The 27619-nt window shown below is 35.9% G+C and overlaps 1 protein-coding gene across 2 annotated transcripts in view; it reads left to right on the top strand.

Moving 5' to 3' along the window:
* The window catches only part of GPD2 (glycerol-3-phosphate dehydrogenase 2 (mitochondrial)), a 153080-nt gene extending 127704 nt beyond the window's left edge, over nucleotides 1-25376 (top strand). For both annotated transcript variants that reach the window (XM_011991921.1, XM_011991913.1), the window contains exons 10-17: nucleotides 10910-11044; nucleotides 11456-11631; nucleotides 12180-12311; nucleotides 13234-13392; nucleotides 20999-21111; nucleotides 21198-21276; nucleotides 21816-21914; nucleotides 24904-25376. In XM_011991921.1, coding sequence (XP_011847311.1) covers nucleotides 10910-11044; nucleotides 11456-11631; nucleotides 12180-12311; nucleotides 13234-13392; nucleotides 20999-21111; nucleotides 21198-21276; nucleotides 21816-21914; nucleotides 24904-25029 — 1019 coding nt within the window. In that variant the 3' untranslated portion in view covers nucleotides 25030-25376. The remainder of the gene's footprint in view (nucleotides 1-10909; nucleotides 11045-11455; nucleotides 11632-12179; nucleotides 12312-13233; nucleotides 13393-20998; nucleotides 21112-21197; nucleotides 21277-21815; nucleotides 21915-24903) is intronic.
* The last annotated feature ends 2243 nt before the right edge of the window (nucleotides 25377-27619 follow it).

Raw genomic sequence — 27619 nt, 5'->3', positions numbered from 1 at the left:
AAGAGGCTAGAACTGTATTTGTAAGATGCTTAATGGTCTGTTGCTACATGGAAAGTATAATGTTGACCAGTGGGTTTAGCAAAGAAGGATAAGTTACTTATTTTAATGGAAAAAGCCAAAGTTTACTTTCTTCCTGTTCTTACCGGGGCATTTCAACTTGACTGTCAGAGCATTTTCTTTGGTAATTTATATAGTTTTTATTTTTTTTTCATTCAGGCCAGTCTCAGAAGTTCCCCAACGTTGTGCTTCTATATTTCCTCTCTCAGTTGAGTCTCACCATGCATCTAGTCACTCAAACTAGAAATGGTGTGCTTATTTTTGGTATCCTTTCTCTTTCCATATCCAGTCTAATGCCTATCTATGCTCACTCTGAATACCAGGCAAGTCCCTCAGCCACTTCATTGCCCTGGTTCACATCTGTGCCATTTCTCACTTGAACAGTTGCACTGGCCCCTCAATGGCCTCTTTAGGTCAGTTCTCTATCCCTGTCCAGTCTAATCCTTCTACTAGAACTTTCTAAAACACAATTCTGATCATCACTTCTCTGCACAAAAATATGCTTTAGATATCTTCTCATTGACTTTAGGAAAAATGCTAAATTCTCTTGCATGAAACATAAGGCTTTTTGTTTTGTTTTGCTTTCTTTTGTTTGAGATGGAATCTTACTCTGTCACCTGGGTTGGAGTGCAACGGTGTGATCTTGGTTGACTGCAATCTCTGCCTCCCAGGTTCAAGCGATTCTTCTGCCTCAGCCTCCCAAGTAGCTGGGACTACAGGCACCTGCCACCATACCCAGCTAATTTTTTTTTTTTTAGTAGAGACAGGGGTTTCACCATGTTGCCCAGGCTGGTCTCAAACTCCTGACCTCAAGTGACCCACCTTGGCCTCCCAAAGTGCTGGGATTACAGAGTGAGCCACCGTGCCTGGACGAAACATAAGGCTTTTTACAACTTGTCTTTGCATATTTATATTCAACTACTCCCCATCCCTGAATTCTATATTCTTATTAGGGTGAATATTGTCTCAGTAGGTTTCATACCTTATTAGGTTGAACCTTCATGTCTAATTTAGGTTGAAGCTTTGCTTTGGGACACCCTTTTCCCCAACTCTTCATCTTGGCAAAATTTTTATACTTGAGAAATCACCTATTCTTTGTATTCCTGTGGGATGTTGATCATACTGTTTGTATATCACAACATTACATTATAGGTAATAGTCCAAGATGTATTCTCACTTGAAGCTCCTTGAGGGTAAGGATTCTTTATTTGTATTTAGCTACAAATCTTGGTATCTTATTCATATGCTACTCTTGATTGTTTTGGATTAAAGTAAGTTAGTTATGGATTCATGGTTTTTGATATGGTAGCCATTTGAAAATCTATATTAAAGTACACAAGTTTACGATTAAAAATAATCATCATATATTTATATCAGAAATCTTATAATGTTGATATCAGTGAAGGACATGGAAAAATGCTACTTTAGTCTGAATGCCACTCACTAACATCTGTGTATCGTTTTTCCCTAAAGAATTTTTTTTTTATGTGATCATGCATTTGTAAACAAAACAAACTGCTTCAAAAATGGTTCAAGTGACACCTAGTTTAATTGATGAATCCATGCTGTATAGTATTAGTTGCTTTTAATCTAAAGTAATAGATGTAACTTCATTCTTAATAGAGTCCCTTTGGATATCTACAATAATAGTGTAAAATACACTAAATACATATCATTGAAATCCATGTGTGGTTAAGGTTTATACTCACACACATACACACTCATACATGGTATTTGAAAAATAGTTAGATTTGTTTAACATCCGTGTTTAAATACTGAAACTGCATTGCAATTTTAGTTTGGTACTTTTTTTTTATTTTGTGTTCTAGGAGGAGCTTCAACATTGGATTATGATTATATTTTAACATATTTATTGTTAATGAATCTTGCTTCATTTGTAATTTATCTGTTTTTAATATTTGTTGAAACTGGGTTTATATCTGGGCCTGAAGATCAGGAAGTTTAGATTGTTGGAGCAAGATATAAAATTAATTCAAGAGCAGAGAACTCAATGTTGACAGTTTCCAAAATCTTAAAGTTCAAATGCAGCGAGGATGAGAAATGTAACTCCCTATCCTGCTAAGAAGCTGGATGTGCTGGAAGCAGGTGTGGGTTCCAGAAGGCTGCCGTGCCCATATTGTGGGTGGGGATCTCTACCCGTGAAGTGAGCGTGGGGCTTTAACGGAGACTGGATCACTTATGTTCTACCTATAAATACATGGAAGACTTGGCATACCTGGTTGGTCCATAAAAGTCTTTTCAATTAACATACCATTTTGTAGTCAGCGAATTGGTGAAACTAACAAACAGTTATTGTTAATTCTGATGTTTGATAAGAGTGTTTGAAATTAATATCTAAACATTGCAAATCAGGTCTTTCTCCTGGATATCTGGGGACCTCTTTAGATTAAGAGTCCTCCAGGGTAAAAGCAGACATGACAGCCCTTTCCTAGACTTTATTGATTTCCCTGTGTGCAGCACCTGTCACACCTTTTATACTTATAAACTTATTTTTCAAAAAATAATTAACAATGATTCTTAATAGCTTCTTTTCATTCTTATTTCTAATTGACTGAAGGATTCATATTTGAAGAATTACACTTGGTCTTAATAAAAAGTATCAATTAGCTGAAGTGTGTCTATATCTTAAAGTGAGGCCAGTCAAATCCATATTTTTTCTCAAGGAATTTTGGTGAAAGCTGCTATTCTCTTCTAGACTGATCAAACGTGAAAGAGAAGCTCAGCTTCAGGCACCATTCAGTTATTCAATTACATGCTACTGCTAAAGATATTTTAATTCACGGTTATATGCCTCATTTTAAAAAACTTTTCCTATTATTAAGCACTTCTTATGTGAGACCCTGCTAAGCAAGTATATTACCTGTTAGATCTTTGATTCCTCATTAACAACCCTATGAGATTTATTTACTAAGTCCTACTTTCTAGTTGAAGAAACTGAGGCCCAGTGACGTTAAGCTTTTTTTTTTTTTTTTTTTGAGACACAGTCTCACTCTAGCTCAGGCTGGAGTATGGTGGTATGATCTCAGCTCACTGCAACTTCCGCCTCCTGCGTTTAAACAATTCTCCTGCCTCAGCCTCCTGAGTAGCTGGGATTACAGGTGTGCGCCACCACACCCGGCTAATTTTTGTATTTTTAGTAGAGACTAGGTTTCACCATGTAGGTCAAGCTGGTCTCGAACTCCTGACCTCTTGATACACCCGCCTTGGCCTCCCAAGTTCTGGGATTACAGGCATGAGCCACCGCGCCCAGCCTAAGCTTTTTGCCTATAGCTAGTTAGTACTGGAGCCATAATTGAGTATAAGTAAATCTGGTTCTAATACTTGTGCTTCTCAATATTGTGTAGTACTCTGATTGTTGGTTCTGGGTTTCCTGATGGAATACTGTGTGCACTAGGGAGTGGTAAGCTTATCAGTTCATTTCATGGAAGCTGCTAGATACCTTTAGCATGACAATGACCTTTGCTCTCCACTGACCTTATTTGAATTTGAATGTTAAACTAGAGGAGGTTTCCTGTCTCATAACTAATCCCTTGGGCCAGTCTTCTTTACAGATTTAAAATATAAAGTTTGATTTAGATCCTAGAGCAATAGTTTTGAAATGTTTTATATTCACCAGGGTTGAAATAATCATTCTAAAAGGATTTATTAAATGGGTAAGTAAAATTCCAGCAACAGTTTCTGAGCCTCCCCAAATGGCTATATCCTTAAGAAAAAAAAAAGTGTCAAATCTTAACACTCCATGCTATTCACAGCAGCTGCCACACTTCTGCAAAATGCGTCGGAACAATTCCGAAAAGCATTTTGCCTGTTGGGAATGAGACCATGTCTTCTTTTACAATTTAGAAAGCTTTCCATTCACAGGCTGAATTTTCTAGATTACTTGTTTGTTCTTTTCTGAAATGGGTAATTGATAGTTCTGTGTTTCGTATTGAGTTAGGAAGAAAAATGATCTTTTGAAAAATGTATCATTAAGTCTGCTGTGTAGAGGTTAATCAGAAGGATGCAGTGACAAAACTAAGCTATGACTTAACAGAATTGAGAGAGACAGAAGATTTGCTGAGTGCTTTATCCATGTAGTTTTTCCTGGTGTGCTTCTTTAGGCAGCTTCTCTACTTGTACACAGGTTTTCACACAGGCAATTAGTAGTGTTTATAGATTGCCTGTTATTCAATTAACAACTGAGCTGGCCATATCAACTCACTGCAGACCTGCCTTTTCACTGCCAGAGATTGTACCAGGGTTATCAACTTACACAGGCTTGGATGTCTTCCAGCTGTTTAATTATAGTGTCACACGCTTTGCTTTTTCTAGTTTCATTAGTTTATAAATGTAATATGGTATCTTATTTCTGTGATTAACACTTCATTTCAGCAGGTTAAACATGCTGGTAGAGAAGTATTGATTTCTGACACTATTTCCCCTGTGTTCATTTAGATATTTTCACATGCCTTTTATTGATTCTTTTTTGAAAGTGGCAAACATGAAAAAAAAAAAACACCCCAAAACATATGCCTAAATAACTAATGTGAAGCTAAACCACACATTTAGCTCTTAATTGTCACTTCCTATGGGCTTTATTTTCTACTAATTTTTAAAACAAACACTTATCTTGCCAAGTATAAGAGTAAAAATATGAATTATAGTTTGAAATAATCACATCATACTTAATTTTTTCAACAAGCCATGAAAATTCTGTTCAACTTTACCATTGATATTTTACACTTTACATATTACATATACTAAAACCTGAATGAGTTATTTTTTGGGAATGTAATACAAATGATTCTTAAACATGATGGTAAGAGTATTTTACTTTCTCACTACCTTTTGAAGATATTGCCAAGTACTTTTATAGTTGTCACATAAAAAATTAACTGGGTGCCCTCAAGATGAGACAGTCTAATAAGTGGTCTTTAATGATGGATTTTTCTCAACTTTATTTAGTAGTAGTGTTTTTTTCTTTCATCTTGTTTTATTTAAAGCATTCATGTAATTTGAAAGGGAATATCCAGTTGTTCAACATATAGTCACTAGAATTCTATATGAAGCCTTATCTCAGAGGCCCAAGTGTTCTTGCTTTGGTTTTGGTAATACCAGCTTTTATAGTTTGATATAAAAAGTTTAGAGAATGCTTTAATATTCCACTTAATATTTACTGATAACTACATATGACCCTTTACTAGATACACTATTTGGGGTATTGAAAACTATTACAACTGACACTGCTGGAGACTTTCAGCATGGTGAGAAAGAGATGAAACAATAATGAAATTTTGTTAAACTATCCTGGCAGTATGAGAACTAGAAAAAAATGTGAGCTCTAAAGCATAGAGGCCATGAGTTATGTTATGTTTTTCACATGTTATACCTTGGAGAGTTAAAGTGGGTGGTGGTCACTTATTAGTGTTGACTGTAACCTGTATGGTAGAACCGGTTTCTGGATGAGAACTTGAGGGTGGAAGTACTTAATTGAATGAAAATATGTTTCATTTGTTTGAATTTATGAGATTAGCAAGAGAGGAGAAAGGTTGAAATGGTACATATTGACATGAATGACAATAAAGTATTTGGGAGCTATTACAGCAGATTTTATTGTATTCTCATGAGCAAAGGAAGTACAGTCCAATTTCAGTGAATGGTAGCTCCACTGGAGATGTAGGCAAGGTGGCCAGTAGAAATAGCTAGCTTAATCTACCAGACAAGTCCGAGATCTACTGCTTGGAGGTTTTTTTTAACTATAGAGCTGCTCTGTACTATATGATAGCCATTAGCCACTTGTAGTTATTTAAATTTAAATTAGTTAAAATTAACTGAAATTTGAAATTCAGTTGCTTAGTCAGGTGAACCACATTTCAAGCGCTTAATAGCCACAGGCTGCTAACGGCTAGCGAATTGGATCGTGGAGCTATGTACAGAATGTCTCCATCTCTGCGGTAAAGTCCGTGGGGCAGTGCTGATCTTCAGAATCTAAAAGTGTTTAAATATACACTTAGAGAAGGACATACTCAATTAATAGAATCTTTGAATTTGGGGGTTTTTTTGTTTGTTTGTTAAGTAAAATAAAGAAATTCATTGTCTTATAAAACAGGAACTACAGATACAACAAGCCTCAAGAGGTGATTACTTTAATGGTTTATCAGTATCTAAGACACATTACCCTTATTTATCTTCACTCTACCATCTTCCAAGGTGGTTTCATCCTAAGGTTGTTTCCCCTGTGGTTACCTCATGGCTGCAACAGCACCATGCAGAATTTCTAAATATCCTGATGATACTTTATTCAGACTAGCATCTACTACATTGAATCTTTCTTGAAAAAACTTTCATTAGGGTTTAAGAGTGTACAAGATTTCCACTGTGGGTAAATAGGTAATATGGAGAGGAACCTGTTAGCTTCGTCAGTTGCTGTCTTTTATTCAAGAAGTTAGAATTAATGTGTCACATGTTTAGAAGTGCTGTGCCCCTCAGACATGGATTATACCCAAGGTCCTGAGCAGTCATTACTGAATGAGTGGTGAGGAGGTATAAGCTCTTAATACTTCAGTGGCAAATAGAATCTTGAATCATCCATAAAAACCATTACATATCAAGGTTGGGAGGGGAACTGTTATAGGTAACGTAATCCAACCACCTTCTGGTCTAATACTGTATAAATCCTGCAGGCCATAAAGACGGATTCATATTTTAAGTAAGGAAATTTGATCGTCCTTAAATGTATTATTTTTGATAAATTTATTCCCAACATTCAACTGGTACAATTCTCAGACTAAAAAGCTGAATGCTAAGACGTCAAGCAAAGTAAGTTAAAGTTCTTAACACATTATGAACTCTTTGTGACTAGGAATATTTCCTGAACTCTTTTTTTTTTTTTTTTTTTTTTGAGTATCAACTCCAGGAGTAAGCTTTAAAAATGGTATCAATATAGATAATGTTTTACATAGTATTCCTGGATGAATGAAAAACTTGAATGTTTCAGTTTCATCTTTTGTTTCAGACAATGCAATTTCATACATGTGCTTTTCTGCCTGTTGTAACAGAAAAGGTAAGGCATTTGCCACAGATTATTTGCATATGCCTCGGATTTACTCTGCAAAGCCTAATTTTCCATCAAATAACTTTAAAATTAGTCAGAGAGCTTCAAGAGTTGAAAGCAAATTCCTGATCAGTGTGGCTACCTAAGGAATTTCACAGACACTAGAGGGACTGTGGGGTGACCACAATGACGTTGTAAGTGGGTTTGCTAAGTTTTATTTTTATCTCAGAGGGTGATGTGAACTCTAATGGAAAATAGTGGTAATTTCCTCGTTAGGTTTTTGGTAAAGATTAAAACACTTTTTACAACTTGTTTTGAGGTTTTATATGACTGGCAAAATTGTGTAAAGCAGGAATTAATCCCCATTCCACAGAAGCCATCCAGATTAAATCTATTTAAGAGAATGCACACATCAGAGGGGGGCAGATCTAGGGATGGAATCCCAGCATTGAGATCCTGTATTGCCTCCAATTAGTAAGACTGAGAAGGCTTAGGCTTTCCTCGCCAGTTAATTATGTTGGTGTTTCAGTTACAGTGTTTGGATTATCGGTTTGACTGAACATCCTATAGAGGTGATGGGTATCTGTTCTTTCAGATTATAGTTATGTCATGTCAAGAGTGTAGTCTTTAAGAATATATAGTAAAATATGCCAGATTAACTTGAGTTGAATTTATTTTTAGCAGAAACATATTACTCATTTTAGATCAAGATGGAGAAATTATCTGTCATCCAACATAGCTTCTTGTTAGGGTCTTTTTCTTATACTTGGTAAGGCATTTTTGTTGTTGTTGTGGTTGTTGTTGTTGTTGTTTTCAGTAAGAACTATTCCAGTCATTTCAAGGAGTCTTTGTGACTTTTTACACAAAAAGTCTACTAGATATATACCTAACTACTTTTCAGGTGGTGTTGTGTATAAATATACAGGATGTTTACTGTACAAAGACACATGACCAAGGGTTGAGTAGGAACCAAAATCCAGCCCTGCCCTCTGCTCACGAAACTGTGATCCCCGCATGGGATTTATGGATTTGAACTAAAACATGGACATGGTATGGGCTAATAAAGGTCCTGATACTTCTGTATTCTATGTAAAATATTTCCTTAACCCTTTCATAATTTGAGACTTGAATTATATCAATTTATCCTTTTATCTTGATTTTTAGATTTTGGTTAAATATGCAGAACATAAAGTTTACCATTTTAACCATTTTTAAGTATACAGTTCTGTGGCATTACGTACATTCACATTGTCATGCAACCATCACCACCTTCCATCTCCAGAACATTTTTGTCTTCCTCAACTGAAATTCAGTAATCATTCAATACTAACTCTTATTCCCCCTCTCCCAACCGCTTGGCAACTACCATTCAACTTCCTGCTTCTATGAGTTTGAGTACGCCAAGTAACTCATATAAGTGTAATTGTACAATATTTTTCCTTTTGTGACTGGATTATTCATTTAGCATAGTGTCTTCAAGGTTCATCCATGTTGCATGTGTCAGAATTTTCTTCCTTTTTAAGGCTAGATAATAGTTCGTTGTAAGTGTATGTTACATTTTGTTTATTCATCTGTTGATGGACACTTGGTTTGCTTCCACCTTTTGGCTATTGTTAATAATGATATGAACAAGGTTGTGAAACTTTTCTCTGCTCCATTTCTGTGGAGTACATACCCAGAAGTGTAATTGCTAGATCTTATGGTAATTCTAAATGTTTAATTTTTGAGGAATTGCCATACATTTTTGATAGTAGCTGCAGCATTTTACCTTCTAATCAGCAGTGTACAAAGGGTTCAGTTTCTCCACGTCTTCACCAGTATTTGTTATTTTCTGTTTTGTTTTGTTTTTGTTCGATAATATCCATTTTAATGGGTGTGAAGTGGTATCTCATTGTGGTTTTCATTTGCATTTCCCGAATCATTAGTGATGTTTAGTATCTTTTAATGTGCTCATTGGATATTTGTATATCTTTTTTGGAGAAATATTTATTAAAGTACCTTTTTCGTTTTTTAATTCAAGTTGTTTGCTTTTTGTTGTTGCATTTTAGGGATTTCTCATATGTTCTGCCTATATGATATATTCTTATCAGTATATGATTTGCAGATGTTTTCTCTATGAGGTACCTATTCATTCTGTTAATAGTCTCTTTTTAATATTGATGAAGTGTGTTTTATCTGTTGTTTTCTTTTGTTGCCTGTGCTTTTGATGTCGCATCCATGAATTATTGACAAATCTAGTGTCATAAAGCTCTTCTTATATATTTTCTTCTGAGTTTTATAGTTTTAGCTCTTATGTTTAGGTCTTTGATGCATTATGAGTTAATTTTTGTATATGATATAAGGTAAGGGTCCACCTTCATTCTTTCACATGTGGAGATCCAGTTTTCCCATTATCTTGAAGTTTTCAAGACTATATACAGTCAATTTTTTATCAACATGGGTAATAGCTGGGAGTATGATGAAGAAGGAGGGCACTCATGACCCCAAGTCCCAGTTGAAGCACAGTTATACTCATGTTTCTGTTATCCAGTGATGGATTAGATGATTTATCACAATAAATGCAGCGGGACCAGGTAGGCATTCATTTCCCGGTAGTCTATATCATCAGGCAACTTTCAGTCTCGTGCCCATAGTCAGCTGCCATAGCTAAGCCATTCCTGAAGCTGGTCTACATGAAGAAGGGCAGATTCTGAAAATTCTGCCCTTGGGTCTTGCCGTTGTACCTGAAAGACCAGAAGCATAGCTCACCGTCTCTCTTTAGTCATTTTTAGGTTAGTAATGAGTGCTGTTCAACAGCTGTCTAATTCTAATAATAAACTTAATCAGCCTGGATATAGTTGGGCATTGTATTTTGACAGAGATAGTAAAGATATTTTCATGGCATCTTGAGTATTGAAAGAACTTCCATACAATATAACTCAAGTATAATGTACCTACTGGGAGAAGCCAGTATACCTGTTTCTATGTCAGTGCTAAAGATAATGGGATGAGAAAAGAAAAAAGGCAGAGTATGGAAGTTGTCAGAAGTTGAGAGAGAGTACAATTTAAGAGGTAAGAATATGGACCTTAAGCTCAGAAAGAAGGTTCTGATGCTTTTTTTTTTTTTTTTTTTTTTACCATATATAAGATATTTGCCTTGGCCAGGTTTGTTGCCCAACTTGGTTTGTTAAATGTTTGCGTTCATCTGTTTTCTGATCTGTATGGTGAGAATAATAATAACCATTGCTATTGGGCTTTGTGAGATTAAATGAGATGTCTATGTCAAGTGCTTTGCACAGTGGTAGGCCTGCTGTAAACACTCAGGAAGAGGATGGTTTTGATGAGGGGAGAAAATATAATATCCTGTTACAGGTTTGTTTAATTTAATAAGGATCTTTGTTTTCCCTGAGAAGAGACAGGAAGATGTATTCTAGAAGGAAATTTAACAATTCATGCATCTTTAGGATTGGTTTTGATTGTTTCTGCTTTTTTTTTTTCTTTCTTATTTTTCTAACTGCTCCAGGTTGCTTCAGCTGGAAGGTTGCTAACATTTGCCTTTTTTGCTTCCTCTGTGGTATCAATGTCAGTGGTTTCCAAAGTTCTTTACTTTTTCATGGAAATTATCTTTGTAACAGAATAATTCTTTATGAGTTTTTCTTGCACCTATCCACAACTTAGTTCTCATCTTTATGCTTTCTCTCCTTTTTAAAGTGCACATATGTGTATTCCTGTCACTGAACTCTTTTTATTGACTGTTTAATATTTTTATCGAAATATTTTTGAGCGATGTTCATAATGCTTGGCATTGATTCCTACCAGTGAGAAGAGGGGACGTCCTGGCAGCATGGAGTGGTATCCGTCCTCTTGTTACAGACCCCAAATCTGAAGATACCCAGTCTATCTCCCGAAATCATGTTGTTGATATCAGTGAGAGTGGCCTTATTACTATAGCAGGTATGAGATACTACCTTGTTATTTTCTTTTCTTTTTTTTTTTTTTTTTTTTGTTATAGGGACAGGATCTCACCATGATGCCCAGGAGGGTCTTGAACTCCTGGGCTAAGGTGATTCTCCCACCTCAGCCTCCCAAAGTGTTGGGATTACAGGCATGAGTCACTACACCTGGCTTTCTGTCTTGTAATTTGGATGTGCTTTAGATACAAATTTGACTTAAATTGTCCTGCCAGAGTCTCTTTTAACTTTATTGAACAAGCATTTTTTTTTTTTATTCTGAGTAAAGTTTTACACAATCCCATGTTTGTTACAAACAACAGGAAAATTTCGTTATTGATAAGTTGATAAATGGTTAATTATAAGAAAAATAAGTGGTGGCAACCTGATGAATTGTCTGTCAATTTCTTTGTAGGTGGAAAGTGGACAACTTATCGGTCTATGGCAGAAGATACCATAAATGCTGCTATCAAAACTCATAATTTAAAAGCAGGACCAAGTAGAACAGTTGGGCTTTTCCTTCAAGGGGGTAAAGATTGGAGCCCCACACTCTACATTAGGCTTGTCCAGGATTATGGACTTGAAAGTGAGGTGAGTGTGCATTGCCACATCATCTTACTCTTTACCTAATCTCTCACTGTTGCCAGTAACAGAACTGGCAGCAATCAGATCTCCCTGACTGACATTTCCTTTTGCTGAATACATTTCTGCCAGTCTACTGTGGAAGGAAAAAAAGATGATCTCACTTTGCTTTACTTGCCCAACAAGCAATGTACACTTTATGAAATGTATTTTATTAAAACGTGGAGTTTATTTGGTTTGTTTCTAGTGTATAGGACATCCCAAATTCTGTCTCAGGCACGAAGAAGGCTGTTCTTCAGAAGTGATATCAGGAGCAAAATGAGGCTGAAGCTTCATCAGTCATTGATACAGTGATGCATGTGTAAGAGAGTTAGTGCTGGCCTAAGCATTCGAAGCCCAAGTGGTTTCCTCCCGCAAAATCAAAATCTAATACTCTCCGAGAGCTATTAGTTACAGGCTGTAAGAAAACTGACAAGATAAGCATGTGTGCTTTTTGCTTTGTGCCTAGAAGGTATTGATATTCAAAGTGCCTGCCTAACGCAGCTTTATTTCTCTAGGTGGCACAGCATCTTGCCGCCACCTATGGTGATAAGGCCTTTGAGGTGGCCAAAATGGCAAGTGTGACTGGCAAAAGGTGGCCTATTGTTGGAGTACGTCTTGTGTCAGAATTTCCATATATTGAAGCAGAGGTATGTGAATGATCACATAGGAATTTCATGTCCGCCATGGGATACCATTTATCTGTTCATTCGTCATCATCTTTGAAAATTATATGTAGCTGAGTTTTAATGCACATGTGTCAGCTAAAACCATGACTACTATGTCTTTCCAATACAGATCCTTTTATTTATAAAATTTTAATCTTAACTCTGAAGCGACATTGATAGTGGTAATAATAACAATATAAAATATAGATTTCTTTTTTCTCCATCAAACTATCTCTAAACGTGTTAATTCACAGTTGTCCCTTTTGTGCATTTGCAGCTCTTTAAGTTTGCACCACTCATGTCCTACCTACATATCTTGTTGTGACAGTTTCTCAAAGATTTAGGTCTTATTTCCCATCAAGCTTTCCAGTTTTGTGAAATCAGAGACCAGGCTTTGTATTTATTTGTAATTCACTGTGCCTTAAAATATCGATGTCCAGTGAACATTTACTTCTTGATTGAATTCAGGGTTCCTATATTCTGGTTACTCTAAGACAAAAAACTATACAGACTGATGAGGTGAGATCATAACTTTTTGACACTCGTCCTTTTCCTAGTCAGCTATGTCAATTAAAATCCACATTATGTATAAGCATAGAGAGGTAAGTGATGACTGTGGATGGTTAATGAGAAGGGATGCAATTTGCATGTTTATGCCAGGTTCTATTCAGGAAAAAGGCATCAGCTCTTGTCCAATTTTTGCCATTTTCCAAACCTCCTTTGGCAGGCAGATGGAAAACTTGTGTAGTGCCACTGTTTGTCTCATGCCTGCTGGAGGACCAGAGAGTATAAAGAAAAATGTTACCTTTCTGAAGCACACATTTATTATTTTCTTAGTGAAACATCATTTCTCATTTTCTAAAGAAGGGTGTCAACTAATAATTTTTCTTTAATTCAAACTCAGGTGAAATATGGGATTAAAGAGTATGCCTGCACTGCTGTGGATATGATTTCACGTCGTACTCGCCTGGCCTTTCTAAATGTCCAGGCAGCAGAGGAAGCCCTACCCAGGATTGTTGAACTGATGGGCAGGGAACTGAATTGGGATGATCATAAGAAGCAGGTATTATATAGAAGTCTTTAAAACCACAATTCCTATTATAAACGTGGAATGGCTTAATTTGTTAGTAGAAGCTAGCATAGTTTTTGATGATAACCTTAGATTTCTTACCAGTTTTTCTGTGTGTAGTGTTTAATATTGTTAGGCCTTAGGAAAATGGAAAGATACTCTTGTACCAAAATTTAGTTGTTTATGGAAAATCTTTTGTAGAAAATGCTCATAAATTTGTGGTCATAATTCCTGAAAAAGAAAGATAATAATGATTGTAGTATGGAACCTTTTCTAGTTTTCATTGAAAACACTCTTGGAACATAATCAGTGAGAGGCACACTCCTGCTAATGTGCCTTTCCTAAGAAGTGTGGTTTTCCTGCCTGAGCACTAAATGCGTATCATTTGTGTCAATTGAGATTTTATATTTATATTCCAAATTTTAAAAGCCAGTGATGCTCAGATGCATACACACACACACACACACACATGCACAACACATACATATACACGGACACAAACATACACACAGGGTTAGGCTAAGTAGATCTGTATGTTTTTTTAATTAACCCAACTATTTTGATATGCAGAGGGTAATGAATCATTTTTATATATTCATAAAATACTTCCTATATTCATTGGGCTCTGTTCCTTTCCCTCAGGATCTCTTGAATCCATTTCATTTAGGCACTTTTGCCACCACTTTGCTACATTAGCTGTGGCCAATCTCACCAATAACCTCCATGTTACTCAATAAATTTTGTTAACTTTCAGTCCTTGTTTTACTTGGCCAATTAGCAGCATTTGGCACAATTGATTCCCCCCTCCTTCTTGAACAATATTTTGCTTTCTGGAACACCACCTCTCTTGGATCTCCTCTTACCTCCCCAAAACTACTACTCCTGTAGACTCTTCCATGTCATAAATAGCTATCCTTCAGTTACTCAAGCCTAAACAATAGTATCATACTTTATGCATTCTCTTACACCCTACCTAAATCCATCAGCAAATCATACCATATTTGTTTAAATAACAGTTTGAATTCAACCCTTTCATTTAAAAAATTATTTTATTTTTAAATTTTTTTAACAAACACTTGTGTTGAAGTGAATTCAACCATTTCTTAACACAACACATCCAACTGCCATCACCCTGATTCAGGTTACCGGTGTCTGTTACATGGATTACCGCAATAGCTTCCCTCCCCTAAACTGGTGTCCCCTCTTTAACAACTTCAGAGTTCAGTTTATTAATACAAATCCTGATCATTGGATATGTCAGTGTGAAATTCAAAGGGAAGGCTTGGGCTAGAGATATAAATTTGAGTTGATATTTAAGCCATCAGACTGGGTGAGATTATATAGGGAGTTAATGTAGTCAAATAACGAAAACAGTCCAAAGGCCAAGCACTGGAGAATACCAAAGTTTAGAAGCATAGGATATAAGGAAGAATCCAGGAAAAAGGGAAAATAATAGCTAATGAGGCTAGATGAGGTGTAAGAAGATGCAAGAGGGAGTTTCGGTAAGAAAGTATATCTTAGTTCATTTGGGCTGCTATAACAGAAATACCATAGACTGGGTGGCTTAAACAACAAACATTTATTTCTCATGGTTCTAGAGGCTGGGAAGTCCAAGATCAAGGCATCAGCAGATTTGGGATCTGGTGGGGGCCTGTGTCCTAGTTTATAGACTGACATTGTATTGCTGTGTTCTCCCATGGCATGAGTGAATGAACATTATTGGGTATCCATGATACATGCTGACAGTGCAAGGAAAGCATTGGTCACATGGTCTGTTTTTAAAGTATTCTCATTCTGGTATAGATTTCCAAAGATGGTTACATATCAGAGTCACCTGGGAAATGTGGGAGAAAAGGATTTGATTTTAGGAGTTTCTTAATCCTGATCATGTCTCTGACAGGGATAAAATTAACCCCGATTTTATAGCTGAGAAAACAGGTTCACAGAGTAAGACTCTTTTCAGAGTTTATACCAACAGTCAATTGTAGAGCAGAGATTGAAACCAGGTATTCTGATCCTAGATCATAAGCTTTCTCCATCCTGTCTTGCTGCGTCTGCATTAGCTGTACTGGTTTATAGCTATTGGAGTCTTGAGCTTTAGTTTGATTAGCTAAAGCTTTGTACAGAGGCAGCACAGGAATGAAACTTACTCCTGTGCTTCTGTCAGTCCTTTTACCATATAGAAGGATTGGGGATGATGTGTTCTTCCAAAAATTATGGTTGGAATGATTTGAATATGCAGGAACATATTTTATGCTAGGAATTCAGGCTGTAGGAGGTAGGAAGGAGGAAGAAAATTCTGTAAACTGGTTGTGTTTGGCCCTACCAAGGAAGCTACATTTAACTTCAGTTCATATTTTATGAACAGATTTATGTGCTCAGAAATACTCTCCCATCCCCCTTAACAAAGTAACATAAATAAAGATCTAAAGCTATTACTCAGTATCTGAGATGTAGGAGTATTAATGAGAGCTATGGACAGTCCAGAGAGAACAAGGAGGGGGGGGAAAAGAATTAAAAGGTTAGAAAGTTGGACTTCTGAGAAAAGGTTAAAAGCATTGGGATTATTTAACCTGCAAAAGTGAAAGAGGAACAAGGTGATAAATAACTCTCTGTAGATGAATTGTGCTTGTTTTTACCAGTCAATACTTAATGAGTGGCTTGTATACTGAACATTGCCCCAAATATTTTAGGAGAATACTAAATAGCTCATAGTTTTAAGATCTTAAAATCTAATTGGGTTGTTATAACACATGTACAGCTCTGACATTTATGCATATTTTCCAAAATTTGGAGAAATATTTCGAGAAACTGTTACTCAAGACCAAAATCCAACCAACTTGGAAGAACTGATTAAGGAAGAAGGCAATGTCTTGGGGAGTTGGGGATTGTTAGAATAGTTGGCAGGAACATTTAGAGAAAAAAAATTGCCAAATGGTGTTATGCAGGGTACAAATTAATATATGTGAAAAGATGACTAAATGGTCAAAAGAGTGTGAGAAATTCTGAGTTAAACAAATAAAAGCACTTCCTTTAGTGCAATTGCAATTAGAACCTTTAAAATGGTTATGTATGTTTTCAGTTTCCAAAAAGGAACTTATTTGGAGACAGACCCAACTCTCACTTTTTGGTAGAACTGGGTAGGAAGGGGGCTAGTACTTAGAACATATTTTGGGAAATGCTGCCCTATATGATTCGACAAAATGGATTTTATCATGTTCAGACAAAAGATTCATTTTTCATTCAGAGACTATAAAGAGAAGACATTTAAGTAGACTGAGAGTCTCACAAAAATACAGTTTTTTTTCAAAATTGATTCCAATGAGGAGGAAAAAGGGGAGGCATGTGAAGACTTTGAGTGACTGATTAAAGCAAGCTGATAAATACCAAATGTAAAACAGATAGAAGCCAAGTGCTCAAAAATGGAAGGAGTGATATCAGGAATAATGTGGATGTATATGACTAGTGTCAGGTGTTGTTTGAGTGTTGGGGAAAAAATACTCAGGGCACCAAATGTAATGTTTAAAAATTGAAGAAAAAAACAAAAGCAAGTAAGACCTAATCTAGATCATTGCTTAAGGTGACAGGCATCATATTCTTCAATACTGGAGAGTAAGGAGAACTATTCAATTTATAATTTACTATCAATATCTTTTTCCTTTTCTCTCCCCATTTTTATGTGTGAAAAGAGCAAAATATAAATATTGGTAAGAACAAATAGATATTGAAATAGGAGGCTACTCTGAATGAGTTTTATGCCAGTCCAGAAAAATTATACCTTAGAGTACTCAGAGAATTTGCAGTTAAGATTCTCTTGCTTGGGATCAGCTTACTGTTCAACTTTAAAATACTGTAGGAAACAGGAATGGAACCAGAAGACAGAATGGGCAAATGTAATACCAAATTTCAAAAATGAGAGGAAAGAAAAATATAATTTGCAACCTAGAAACTAATGGCCTTGGCATTGATCTTGCGTGGTTTTCTAGATTGTGACATTTTAAGTTTTTTTTTTAATCAGCATTTATCAAGAAATAGTGATCACAGAAGCTAGTAAGGAATCACTTAGGCAAAATGGCAAAATCATTTCAGATATCTCCTTTTTTTTTTTTTTGAGACAAGGTCTTGCTATGTTGCCCAGGCTGGAGTGCAGCGATGTGATCATGGCTCAGTACAGCCTCAAACTCCCAGGCTCAGGTGATTCTCCCACCTCAGCTTCCCAAGTACCTGGGGCTACAGTCATGCACCACCATGCCCAACTAACTTTAAAAATATTTTTTGTAGATACATGGTTTTGCCATGCTGTCCAGGCTGGTCTCAAACTCCTGGGCTCATGTGATCCACCTGCTTCAGCCTCCCAAAGTGCTGGGATCATAGGCATGAGCCATCACACACGGTCCTCATTTCCTTTTTAGATAGAGCAAGCAGATGGCTAGATTAGGGAATTTTGATTCTATAAAGCATTTTAGAAAGCCCCATATGATATCTGTAAAATTGGTAGATTTATAACCAGTTAAATGACAGTGTTGGCCTCAGAAGAGGTCTCTGGTAGTAAGTCATAAGCACCTTGTCCTAGATCTTGACCTAGTCTACCTTGATTCAAATGGTTAAATTACAGTGTTGATGGCATGCATCTTTGATGTACCAATAGCAAGATACCAGAGGGAGAGTGAATGTTTGATGATGGATTGAAACAATGGATGAAATTTCATTAGATATAATTTAATAGAGATAAATGGCAAACCTTACATTAGGTAGGAAAACAACTCCATCCATTCAAGATAGATTTGACAAGGCTTAACAATAGCACATGTGAAAAAGAAATATGGTTTTAGTTAACTGTGAATGCATAGCCGTTAACAGTGGACCATGGCTGCCCCCAAATCCAATTGCAATCTTAAGTTGCATTAATAGAAATCATATATCTAGATTGATGACGCTGATAGTTACTCCCTTCTAGGTACTTGCCAGATCTCTGTTGCAGTGTTGTATTTTGTTCTGATAATTGTATTATATGACAAACCGGTTGTGGTCTGGAAGAAATTACACAACATGGTCTAGGGATTTGAAATAATGTTTTATATAGTAGTTCTAGACTAAAAGAAAACTCTTAAGGAGGAAAGCACATGATACTATCTTTAAATACTTATTAAACTGTGATACAGAAAAAAAAAACACATTAGGTTTATTCTACTGTGGGAAAGATTTGTTAATCCCCCCAAAACTGGAAGAATTTCAAGGAGGTGGATTTAATCTCACTGTAAAACCTTCTAATAATTGGAAGCAACTTTCAGCAGTATTAAGTTACCTCCCCAGTGCTAGAGTTGTTTAGACAAAGGCTTTGTTCTTCCATTTTTGGAATGTTATAAAGGAAATGTGGGGTAAGGGAAGTACATTGAGTACCGTTTATGAAAAAATATCTTCCCGCTTTGAAATTCCATAATTCCTTGCTTGATGGAGTATAGATAAATTACATACACAATGAAGGGCCATACATTGAGAAAGAAATTGTTTTTGCAGGGAAGCATCAGAGGTGGCATTTCCAAGGAGATGGATTTTGAACACGTTGTGTAGAAAATGCTGGGTAAAAGCAGTGGAACAGCAAAATAATTTTATTTATGAAAACTGGTGGATTTTCTTGTGAAAAATCTGCCAGCAAAAAATGCCCTTGGCGATGGAGACTTCACAGACAAGTTTTGTGTATGAGATACGCATGTACACACACACACACACAAACACACACATTTTAAATTTATTTTTTTAAGCTGAGAGAATTATTTCACATTGATAATTTTTTATTTTGTTATTTAAGAACATGAAGGAAGAATATTTCTAGTATTTATTTCCTAAGACAAAGGAAAGCAGGAAAGGAATCATGTCAGAAAAAACAACTGATGGCTGGGCACAGTGCTTCATGTCTGTAATCCCAGCACTTTGGGAAGCTGAGGCAGGAGAATCACTTGAGCCCAGTAGTTCAAGACCAGCTTAGGCAACATAGGGAGACTCCATCTCTACAAATAATAATAATAATAATAAAAAATCAGCCAGGCATGGTGGCATGTGCCTGTAATCCCAGCCACTTGGGAGGCTGAAGTGGGAGGATTGAGCCTGCAAGGTAGAGGCTGCAGTGAGCCATGATTGTGCTCCTATACTCCAGTCTGGGCGACTGAGCAAGACACTATCCCAGAAAAAAAGTTTGTTTCCTCAAGAAAAATCAATAAGGGGTCTTATCACCAACATAACCAAACACGTATAAACACATTTCATGCAAGTGTATGTATCATTGTTTCATTTTCTTCATTTAACTTCACACTGGCACTGTTCTTCAGACCAGAATTTGGGAACCATTGAGTTCACAAGATCCTTTGATAGGAAGTTGGGGAATTTAAGACTTGTTCTAGGTTATACTCAGTAACAGTCAATTTCAAACTCTGAGTGGTTCATCGCAGCAAGCATTTCTTCTTCCCTCACATTACATGAAGGCTGCATGTTAGCTGCTGTGGCTCTTCTCCGCATTCTAGATTGGCTTCAGATCTCATCTGAGATGTGCCCTTCTTATGGCACAGGAGTAAGAGGCTAAGCAAACCTATAAAGTTACCATGAAAGCTTTTACTCAAAAGTAGCATATATCATACCTATTCATGTTCCACTGGCCAAATAAGTCACATGGCCAGCTCACATCAATACAGTTAAGAAGTGTATATGTGGCGGAGAATGTGTGTGTGTGTGCGTAACATAACATATATATGAGGAAAGAGATTTGTGAACAATATACGCTACAATGAAGTCATTTCGGAAGTTTTTAGATGGGAGAGTGACGTGATGAAAACTAAGAAAGACAATATTTGCAGCAGCAGTTAGTATTAATTGACACTGGGGACATTGAAAACAGGAAGAATAACTTGAGGATAGCTCATTTCTTCTCATGACTCTGTAACTTCACCTAAGTATCAGAATCTCAGTGGCAAAATCTCAGCCCAGCTAATCTCATGAGATATACCTTCGTACTTCATGTCACATTATAGTGACAATTCCAAGTTATCTTGGGTTTGTCCAAATCCAAGTTGTTCAAATCCAAGATATCTTCACCTTTAATTACTTTCTTTGTCACTGAACTACAAGAATTTGATCCTGTAGATTTTGCTGGTTAATTTCTGTGTAAGAATACTCAGCAGTAAAAAAACAAAATATTAAAACATGCAGCAACATGAATGAATCTCAGAATTACTATCCTATGTGAAAGCAGTCAAACAGAAGACTACATACTATATGAAACCTTTTATAAGAAATTCCAGAAAAGGCAAACTCTGGTGACAAGAAGGCAGTCAGTGTTTGTCTGTGTCGAAAGATCATGGGAATGGATCAGCTGCAAATGGACATGAGGAAAGTTTTAGAGTAATGGAGATGCTGTAGATCTTAATCATGGTAGCAGGTACATTTTATTCAATATAAATTATACTTCAATGAAACTGGAAGAAATAAAAAAATTGTGCTGGTTAGATAAGTGAGGATCAACTTCATTTTATGAAGATCAACAGTAAAGGAAGAAAAATCAGTAATGCTTTCCACGTATCTTTGAACTTTGTGTGTATCTCTGTTTTAGGAACAACTTGAAACAGCCAAGAAGTTTCTGTATTATGAAATGGGCTATAAATCTCGATCAGAACAGTTAACGGATCGCTCTGAAATTAGCCTACTGCCTTCAGACATTGACAGGTACTTACAATAAGTGTCTATCTTTTTCTCTCTTTTTTTTTGGCCTATGTAAGTATATTTTTCCATTATTTAATCTTGTGTTCCAGGTATAAGAAGAGATTTCATAAGTTTGATGCAGACAAGAAAGGCTTTATTACCATTGTTGATGTTCAGCGTGTATTAGAGGTAATTTTCTTTGGTTCTATGTCAGCCTCTGATACTAGAAGAATGTAAAGATATTAGATGTTTTTCTCATCTAGTGTTTTCTACAAGTAATATTTTTATTATAATTTTTAAAAGATTAGTAATGTTAGTAAAAGCATATGCATAATTTTTTTTCTTTTTGTTTTGAGACAGAGTCTCACTCTGTTGCCCAGGTTTTGAGACAGAGTCTCACTCTGTTGCCCAGGCTAGAGTGCAGTGTTGCACGATCTCAGCTCACTGTAACTTCCTCTTCCTGGGTTCAAGGGGTTCTCCTGCCTCAGCCTCCAGAGTAGCTGGGACTACAAGTGCGTGCCACCATGCCTGGCTAATTTTTAAAATACTTTTTGCAGAGATGGGGTTTCACCATGTTGGCCAGGCTGGTCTCGAACTCCTGACCTCAACTGAGCTGTCCGCCTTGGCCTCCCAAAGTGCTGGGATTACAGGCGTGAGCCACCTTGCCCAGCCAAAGAATATGCATAATTTTTAATCAAACTATCATTCTGTGCTTTTCTTTTACTTAGAGTATCAATGTCCAAATGGATGAAAATACACTCCATGAAATTCTAAATGAAGTCGATTTGAATAAAAATGGACAGGTTGAACTCAATGAATTTTTGCAGGTAAGTTGTGGTGAAAGAAACAAGGATATTTGCTTTTATCTTTTGTTTGTCATGATCGTAAATGCCTGTTCAAGAATGGATATTTAAGTCCACACAATTGTCAGATTATTCTGAAGAAGAAAGCTCGAAGCCAGCAGAGGTTGATATGTCTGCCCTCAAGTGTAAGGCTGTACTGTGGTGCATGTTCTTTTCCTTTTATTGTATAAGAAACATTCCGTTATGTTGGGCAATTTAGATTAAATCCAAGTTATTTATCATAAAGGGTTGAATATGAAGCATGCTTTTTAAAGACATACGCCGTGGCGTATCACCGCTGGACCTTTTTCTTTTACTTACTTTTCTTTTACTTACTTTTTCTTTTCCTCTACTTCATAAGAGGCAACACAAGATTTCTAGTCTTTTATGTAGAAAATTTTTAAAAAGTATGGTTCCATTCACTAATGAATCATATTCATTTGAGAAGTTAGTGATTAGATTCTGGCATTATAAAGAACTAGAAAAACATAAGGAAGGAAACTTGTACTTTGGGGTCGAGACCATATAATTTAAATATTTCCATTTCCAATTGTTAATTTATTCAAGGCTCTGTTGTTTCATCTTTGTAGTCATGCAGGAAATAAATTTTGTTACTTTAACTTCAAACTGGATGCTACATATTGTTTCTTAAAAGAAATTTCAACAAACCCATGCATTATTTCTAGCTGTCCATATGACTCTGATCATATGAAGAATGTATTGGGTTTCCAAGCAGCTAGGTTTTTTTCTGTAGTGCTTCTTGGGCAGGTATTTCAAATGAATGCCAGGTCTTGCTTGCACCATGGCAATGATGAATGCTGAACATGAAATAAATTAATGCTGGGGATTTTGGTCAATGTCAGCCCTTTCTTCACTGTGTCAAGTTAAACAAACAAGATCAAGGCAAAGGAAATGGTAATTGTCTCTCTGGAGATGAGCTGCAGATAAGAGCATTGTTGAATCTAAATGCAGAAAATTTTCAAAGGTTGTGTCCAGCATTACAAAAAAGAATGTTTGGTTCTTTAGCTTACTGTTTAACTAAATACACATTTTAAATTGAATTTAAAATTTATGCTTGGGAATTAAAGCACCATTTAATGCATTTTTTGTGTAGTTTTTCCGGAGAATATTTTATTGTTGCCCTCACAATGTTAGAAAACTTTTCTTCAAAGAAATGGCCTGTGCTTCATTTCATATGTGTTGTAAATAAACAGCAGAATTTAGGGTTGAAAGACATGGCGCTTTAGAAACAATAAGAATCTGATTTTATGAATATGCTATGTGGTTTAGGTTTTAAGTAATTTCCTTGAATGCGGTTGAGTTAAAAGCAGGAGATAATTTAAACTATCTGCAGGTTTTCTTGTATACTTTTTTTTTAAAAAATAATTGAATATTTTTTGTCCAATTCCAAATGAAAGGGACTATTCTTGCTTCTACTAAGAACAAATACACAGTATAATTTTCAACTTTAAAATGCTGACCATATTCCTCATGAAATATATTCACACCCAAATGTTATTTTTTTCTTGTAATATGGTTTCTAGATACATGTAGTGTTTAAAGAAAACTTTGAGTTTTTAGAAGTTGGCACATCATATACTGTGTATGGCTTAGAAAACCTCTAGCTTTGTCAGTTGTGTTAGCTCTGATAAACTTCGCAGGTCTTCCTGGAATCAGAGACAAAGCAATAAACAATAAATTGTTCTGTCTTTAGATGTCAGCATTCCTTATGTTACACCATTCCTCAGATGTAAAGTATATTTGGAGGGTTTTTTTGAGTTTTTTTTTTTTTTTTAACATTTTGCTCTTCTGCAGACTAAGAGCCCATGTTTATCCCATTAAATATATTTTTTGAATATAGATACGATTTTTAATAATCTTCACAGAAGGATCACTATAGATATCTCGTGGTTATATGACTTTATTTCTAAGTCTGGGTTTTAATGACACTTTTGCATGTAGGAGTCCATCTCTAATAAGCAATAGCTTGTGAAACAGCTTTTAATAAGGTCATGAAATTCTGATCCAGCCCGTTAGCAGATGTCTCTGACTCTTATTCAGAGCTCTTTTTAAGCAACGTGTATCTATAGGCTAAAAGCTATAAACCTAAAATTATTTTGAGAATTTACATACATACATAGATACATCATATATATATAATGTGTGTGTATATATATGTGTGCATGTGTGTATATACATATGACGAATAGCTAAATCTTTTTAAAATAAATAAAAAAGATTAGGGAAGTAAGATCAAGAAAAGCAAATAGTTGAAACCACATCAAACTTGAAAAGGAAAAAAATCCCTATGCTCATAATTGCAAAGTGCCTTCCAGATTAAAGGCCTTTGCCCGCTGCCTGCATGTAATTTCAAGACTAATTCTGATTTTATCCATTGGATAAAAATGAATTAGCTAAAATCTGGGCTGTGGAGTGCTTTTAATTCTTAAGGTAGATCTCTGGGTCCATTTTCAAGGAATTAAATGTAAATTACGTTAAAAAGTCTTTAAGGAATTTGGATTTAGGGGACTTGAAGTTGTCAAGTACAGTAACATTAAAAAAAGGGTAGATAAATATAGGTCATGGTTTGTCTTTGTTCAATCCCTGAGATTCCTTTTTAAGATTTTAAATGGAATTAAAGATCCAATATTTGAAGTTGCTAAAAAAAAATAATAATAATAAAAGTGCCTTAAGCACATTAAAAGACAAAAAGATGCATTAAGATTTGCTTTTAGAGGCAGGCTGATTTACTAGATGGATGTAGTTTTTGCAGCAGTGGTGAAATACCTGCTTCTTCCCCTCTTTTGGAAATGTTTAAAAATTAGACTTTTCTTATCTGAGCTGTAGTACTTGTTAAGGATTTTGATGGAGCACTTAATTACCTCTGTCTGCTGCAATGCTAACGATTATAATGCCATGAAGAAGAGAGTAAGCTGGCCTGCATTCTGAATCTGTTGCATATTTTCTCTTTAAGCTGATGAGTGCTATTCAAAAAGGAAGGGTATCTGGAAGCCGGCTTGCTATACTAATGAAAACTGCAGAAGAGAACCTCGACAGAAGAGTTCCAATTCCAGTGGACCGTAGTTGTGGAGGATTGTGAGTCTGGGCAGTAAATCCACAGCCAACAAACATAGGAACAACAAATCACCATGTAACAACCAGAGATGACTGAAACCACCCTAAAATAATGAATGTGGATAGCTGCCTTTTTTAACACTAGAAAACATTCCAAAACTTTAGGGTATTGGTGTATTTGCCAGCTTTATTTGCTGTACTTTATTTGTATTTGCCATTCAGTCTAGCTTTTAAGTGTATTTTATTCTTTTTCTCATTTTCAGTGCACATTAGTTTTGCATCTATTTTGTGACCTGTTAGATGTGACACATTCACTGTTTGTTTATTCCTTTATTCTAAATGAGTTCTAAAAACAGAATATTTCGGCAAAAATTGAAAAAAGCTGGAGAAATTTTGTGACATGCATATAGACAGCTTGTGTTATTAAAAAGAATTACCTATTGAAATGATAGTGTTTCTGGAGATTTCTCAGCTCCATCTTCCTCCAGCTTGTCCTACCTTCCTCATGCAAACACTGTTCCACGTTTTTATATGTAGAGCATGACTGGCTAACTGGAGAGGGAAGGAAAAGTGTAGATCTGGTTATAGGAGCAAGTCCCAAAGAGAAACTCTGAAAGCTTCCAGAATCACAGGTAGAAGATAAGGATAGCATTGACATTTGCTGGGAGTTACAGTGATAGTTTCGTCTCAGCAGTTCATTTTTTTCTTCAGTCACTGCTGGTTTTCTTTGACTAATACAGTTGCCAGGAAGATCCTTGCTCTTCTTACTTTAAAACCAGCATTTAAGTGGCAATTTGGATGTAATGGAATGAGACCAAATTTATCTAATTATTACAGTAGTAATACATTTAAGAGTTAAAAATGTGTTTTTATATATTCACATATAACAAAAGATTCAATTCCGAAGCCTAAATTTTGAAGCATGTAGTATTGTCAAATCTAGCTTACCATCTTTTTTGGGGGTACTTGCAAACATAGTGTAGGAGGATAGAATAGACTTTAGTTAACTTTAATTATAATTATATGTAAAATAAGGCACAAAACCAGTTTCCAAGGTCAACGTGGTTGCTTAAAGTCTTTCCCCTTCTGTACTCCATGGAACTATTCTCAGTAAACCAAAAACAAAAATGGAAAAATAATCACCACCCCCCATCCTGACACACACACAGTCCAAAGCAAAAGTCAGTGTGTATTGAATTTAACAAGTAATGCAGTTTGGGATGCTCTTGCTATATTTTGGTGGCATTTTAACTAGTTATCTGAATATTTATTAATCGTACTTCCTCTTGTAAAGTTAACTACTTACTTTTTTGTTGTTTCTTTAACATCAGATTCTGTATCTAATAGGAGATGTAACACGTCATTTCGCGGCAGGTTTTTATTGCACAGACTTGAAGTCTTAGTTGTTTTTTAAACTGGCACATAAAACACTTTTGTGCTGTTATTTTTATTTATGTCAATACTGCAGAGTAGCTTTATGCCTTATTCAAGTGGATTCTGAGCCTGTATGTCACAATGTAAACACTGGAGGTTCACTCACCTACGCACCCACCCACCACCTCTGAAACAAACAGAAACTGCAAAGAAAGACAGCATCTTAGCTCATTTTGTTTTTAAATGAAGTTTTAGATGCTTGCCGCTTCCTAAGGGAAAACCTAAAACAGAGCAAGTGATGCTCCCAGGTATCACTGTGAACTTTCTTCTTTCAAAGTGTGAATTTTTACACTGGCTTTTTCATTTTTTTAAAGCAAATGAAAGCTTGTGGCTTTACAACTTAGTGTTTGTTTTCTAACGGGATAACAAATTTCATTGTTTAGAACCCAGTGACACTTAATAGGTAGATGAATTGTCCTTTAAAATATCCCAGATGATATACACAATATGGTACATTTGTACTCTCTCTCTCTCTTTTTCTCTCTTTCTCTTTCTAGTTAGATCAAGATAACGATGACTTGTACCCTCCCTGATTCCATTACAGTAGGGCCGGGGCAGATCTGTGTGTGTTAAACAGGCCTTGTTTGTGCATGCTTTGCTATGAATGAAGTTCCTTTAAGGACAAAGAAAAGCACACTTTTCTTCTTCTGAGCATCTCTGCTTTTACTTTAAATCTGCTGATTTCTAAAACATAGAGTCCTTCACCAATCCCATAGACTCAATTTGGAAATGAACTGATTTCAAGCCGTTACTGTGAACAAAGCACCCCAGCATTTTGTATAAGTTCTTAATTAAACCTGTACAGCTTCTTTACCTGATTTAAGAAAGGGAGACAAGAAATAGGGGGGAATAAGCTTCTTTAAAATTCATTCCAAGCACAAAAGAATTTTTTTCCTTTGCATATAAACTTGACATCAGTTGATTCTGTTGGGGTCGTGGTGGGTATGCAGGGATTGCCTTTTATTATCAAGTGATTTATTTCAAGAGCCTTTGAGGGGATTCAGGTGAAGGAACCCCCATCTGTGCTGGAGAGTTGGATACTCCTTTAAATAGCCCCCACCACAGTCATAACAATAATGATAATGCTGGATTATTTGTTAAGCCAAGGTTGTCTGCCTCATATCCATCATGCTGTTTGCAATATTCTTGCTTTCAATCAATTTATACTGAGTGTAACTTTA

The sequence above is a fragment of the Mandrillus leucophaeus genome, unplaced genomic scaffold (genome assembly GCF_000951045.1).
Source record: "Mandrillus leucophaeus isolate KB7577 unplaced genomic scaffold, Mleu.le_1.0 Scaffold110, whole genome shotgun sequence".
NCBI classification, from domain to species: domain Eukaryota; kingdom Metazoa; phylum Chordata; class Mammalia; order Primates; family Cercopithecidae; genus Mandrillus; species Mandrillus leucophaeus.
This window is presented reverse-complemented; position numbering and strand designations above follow the sequence as displayed.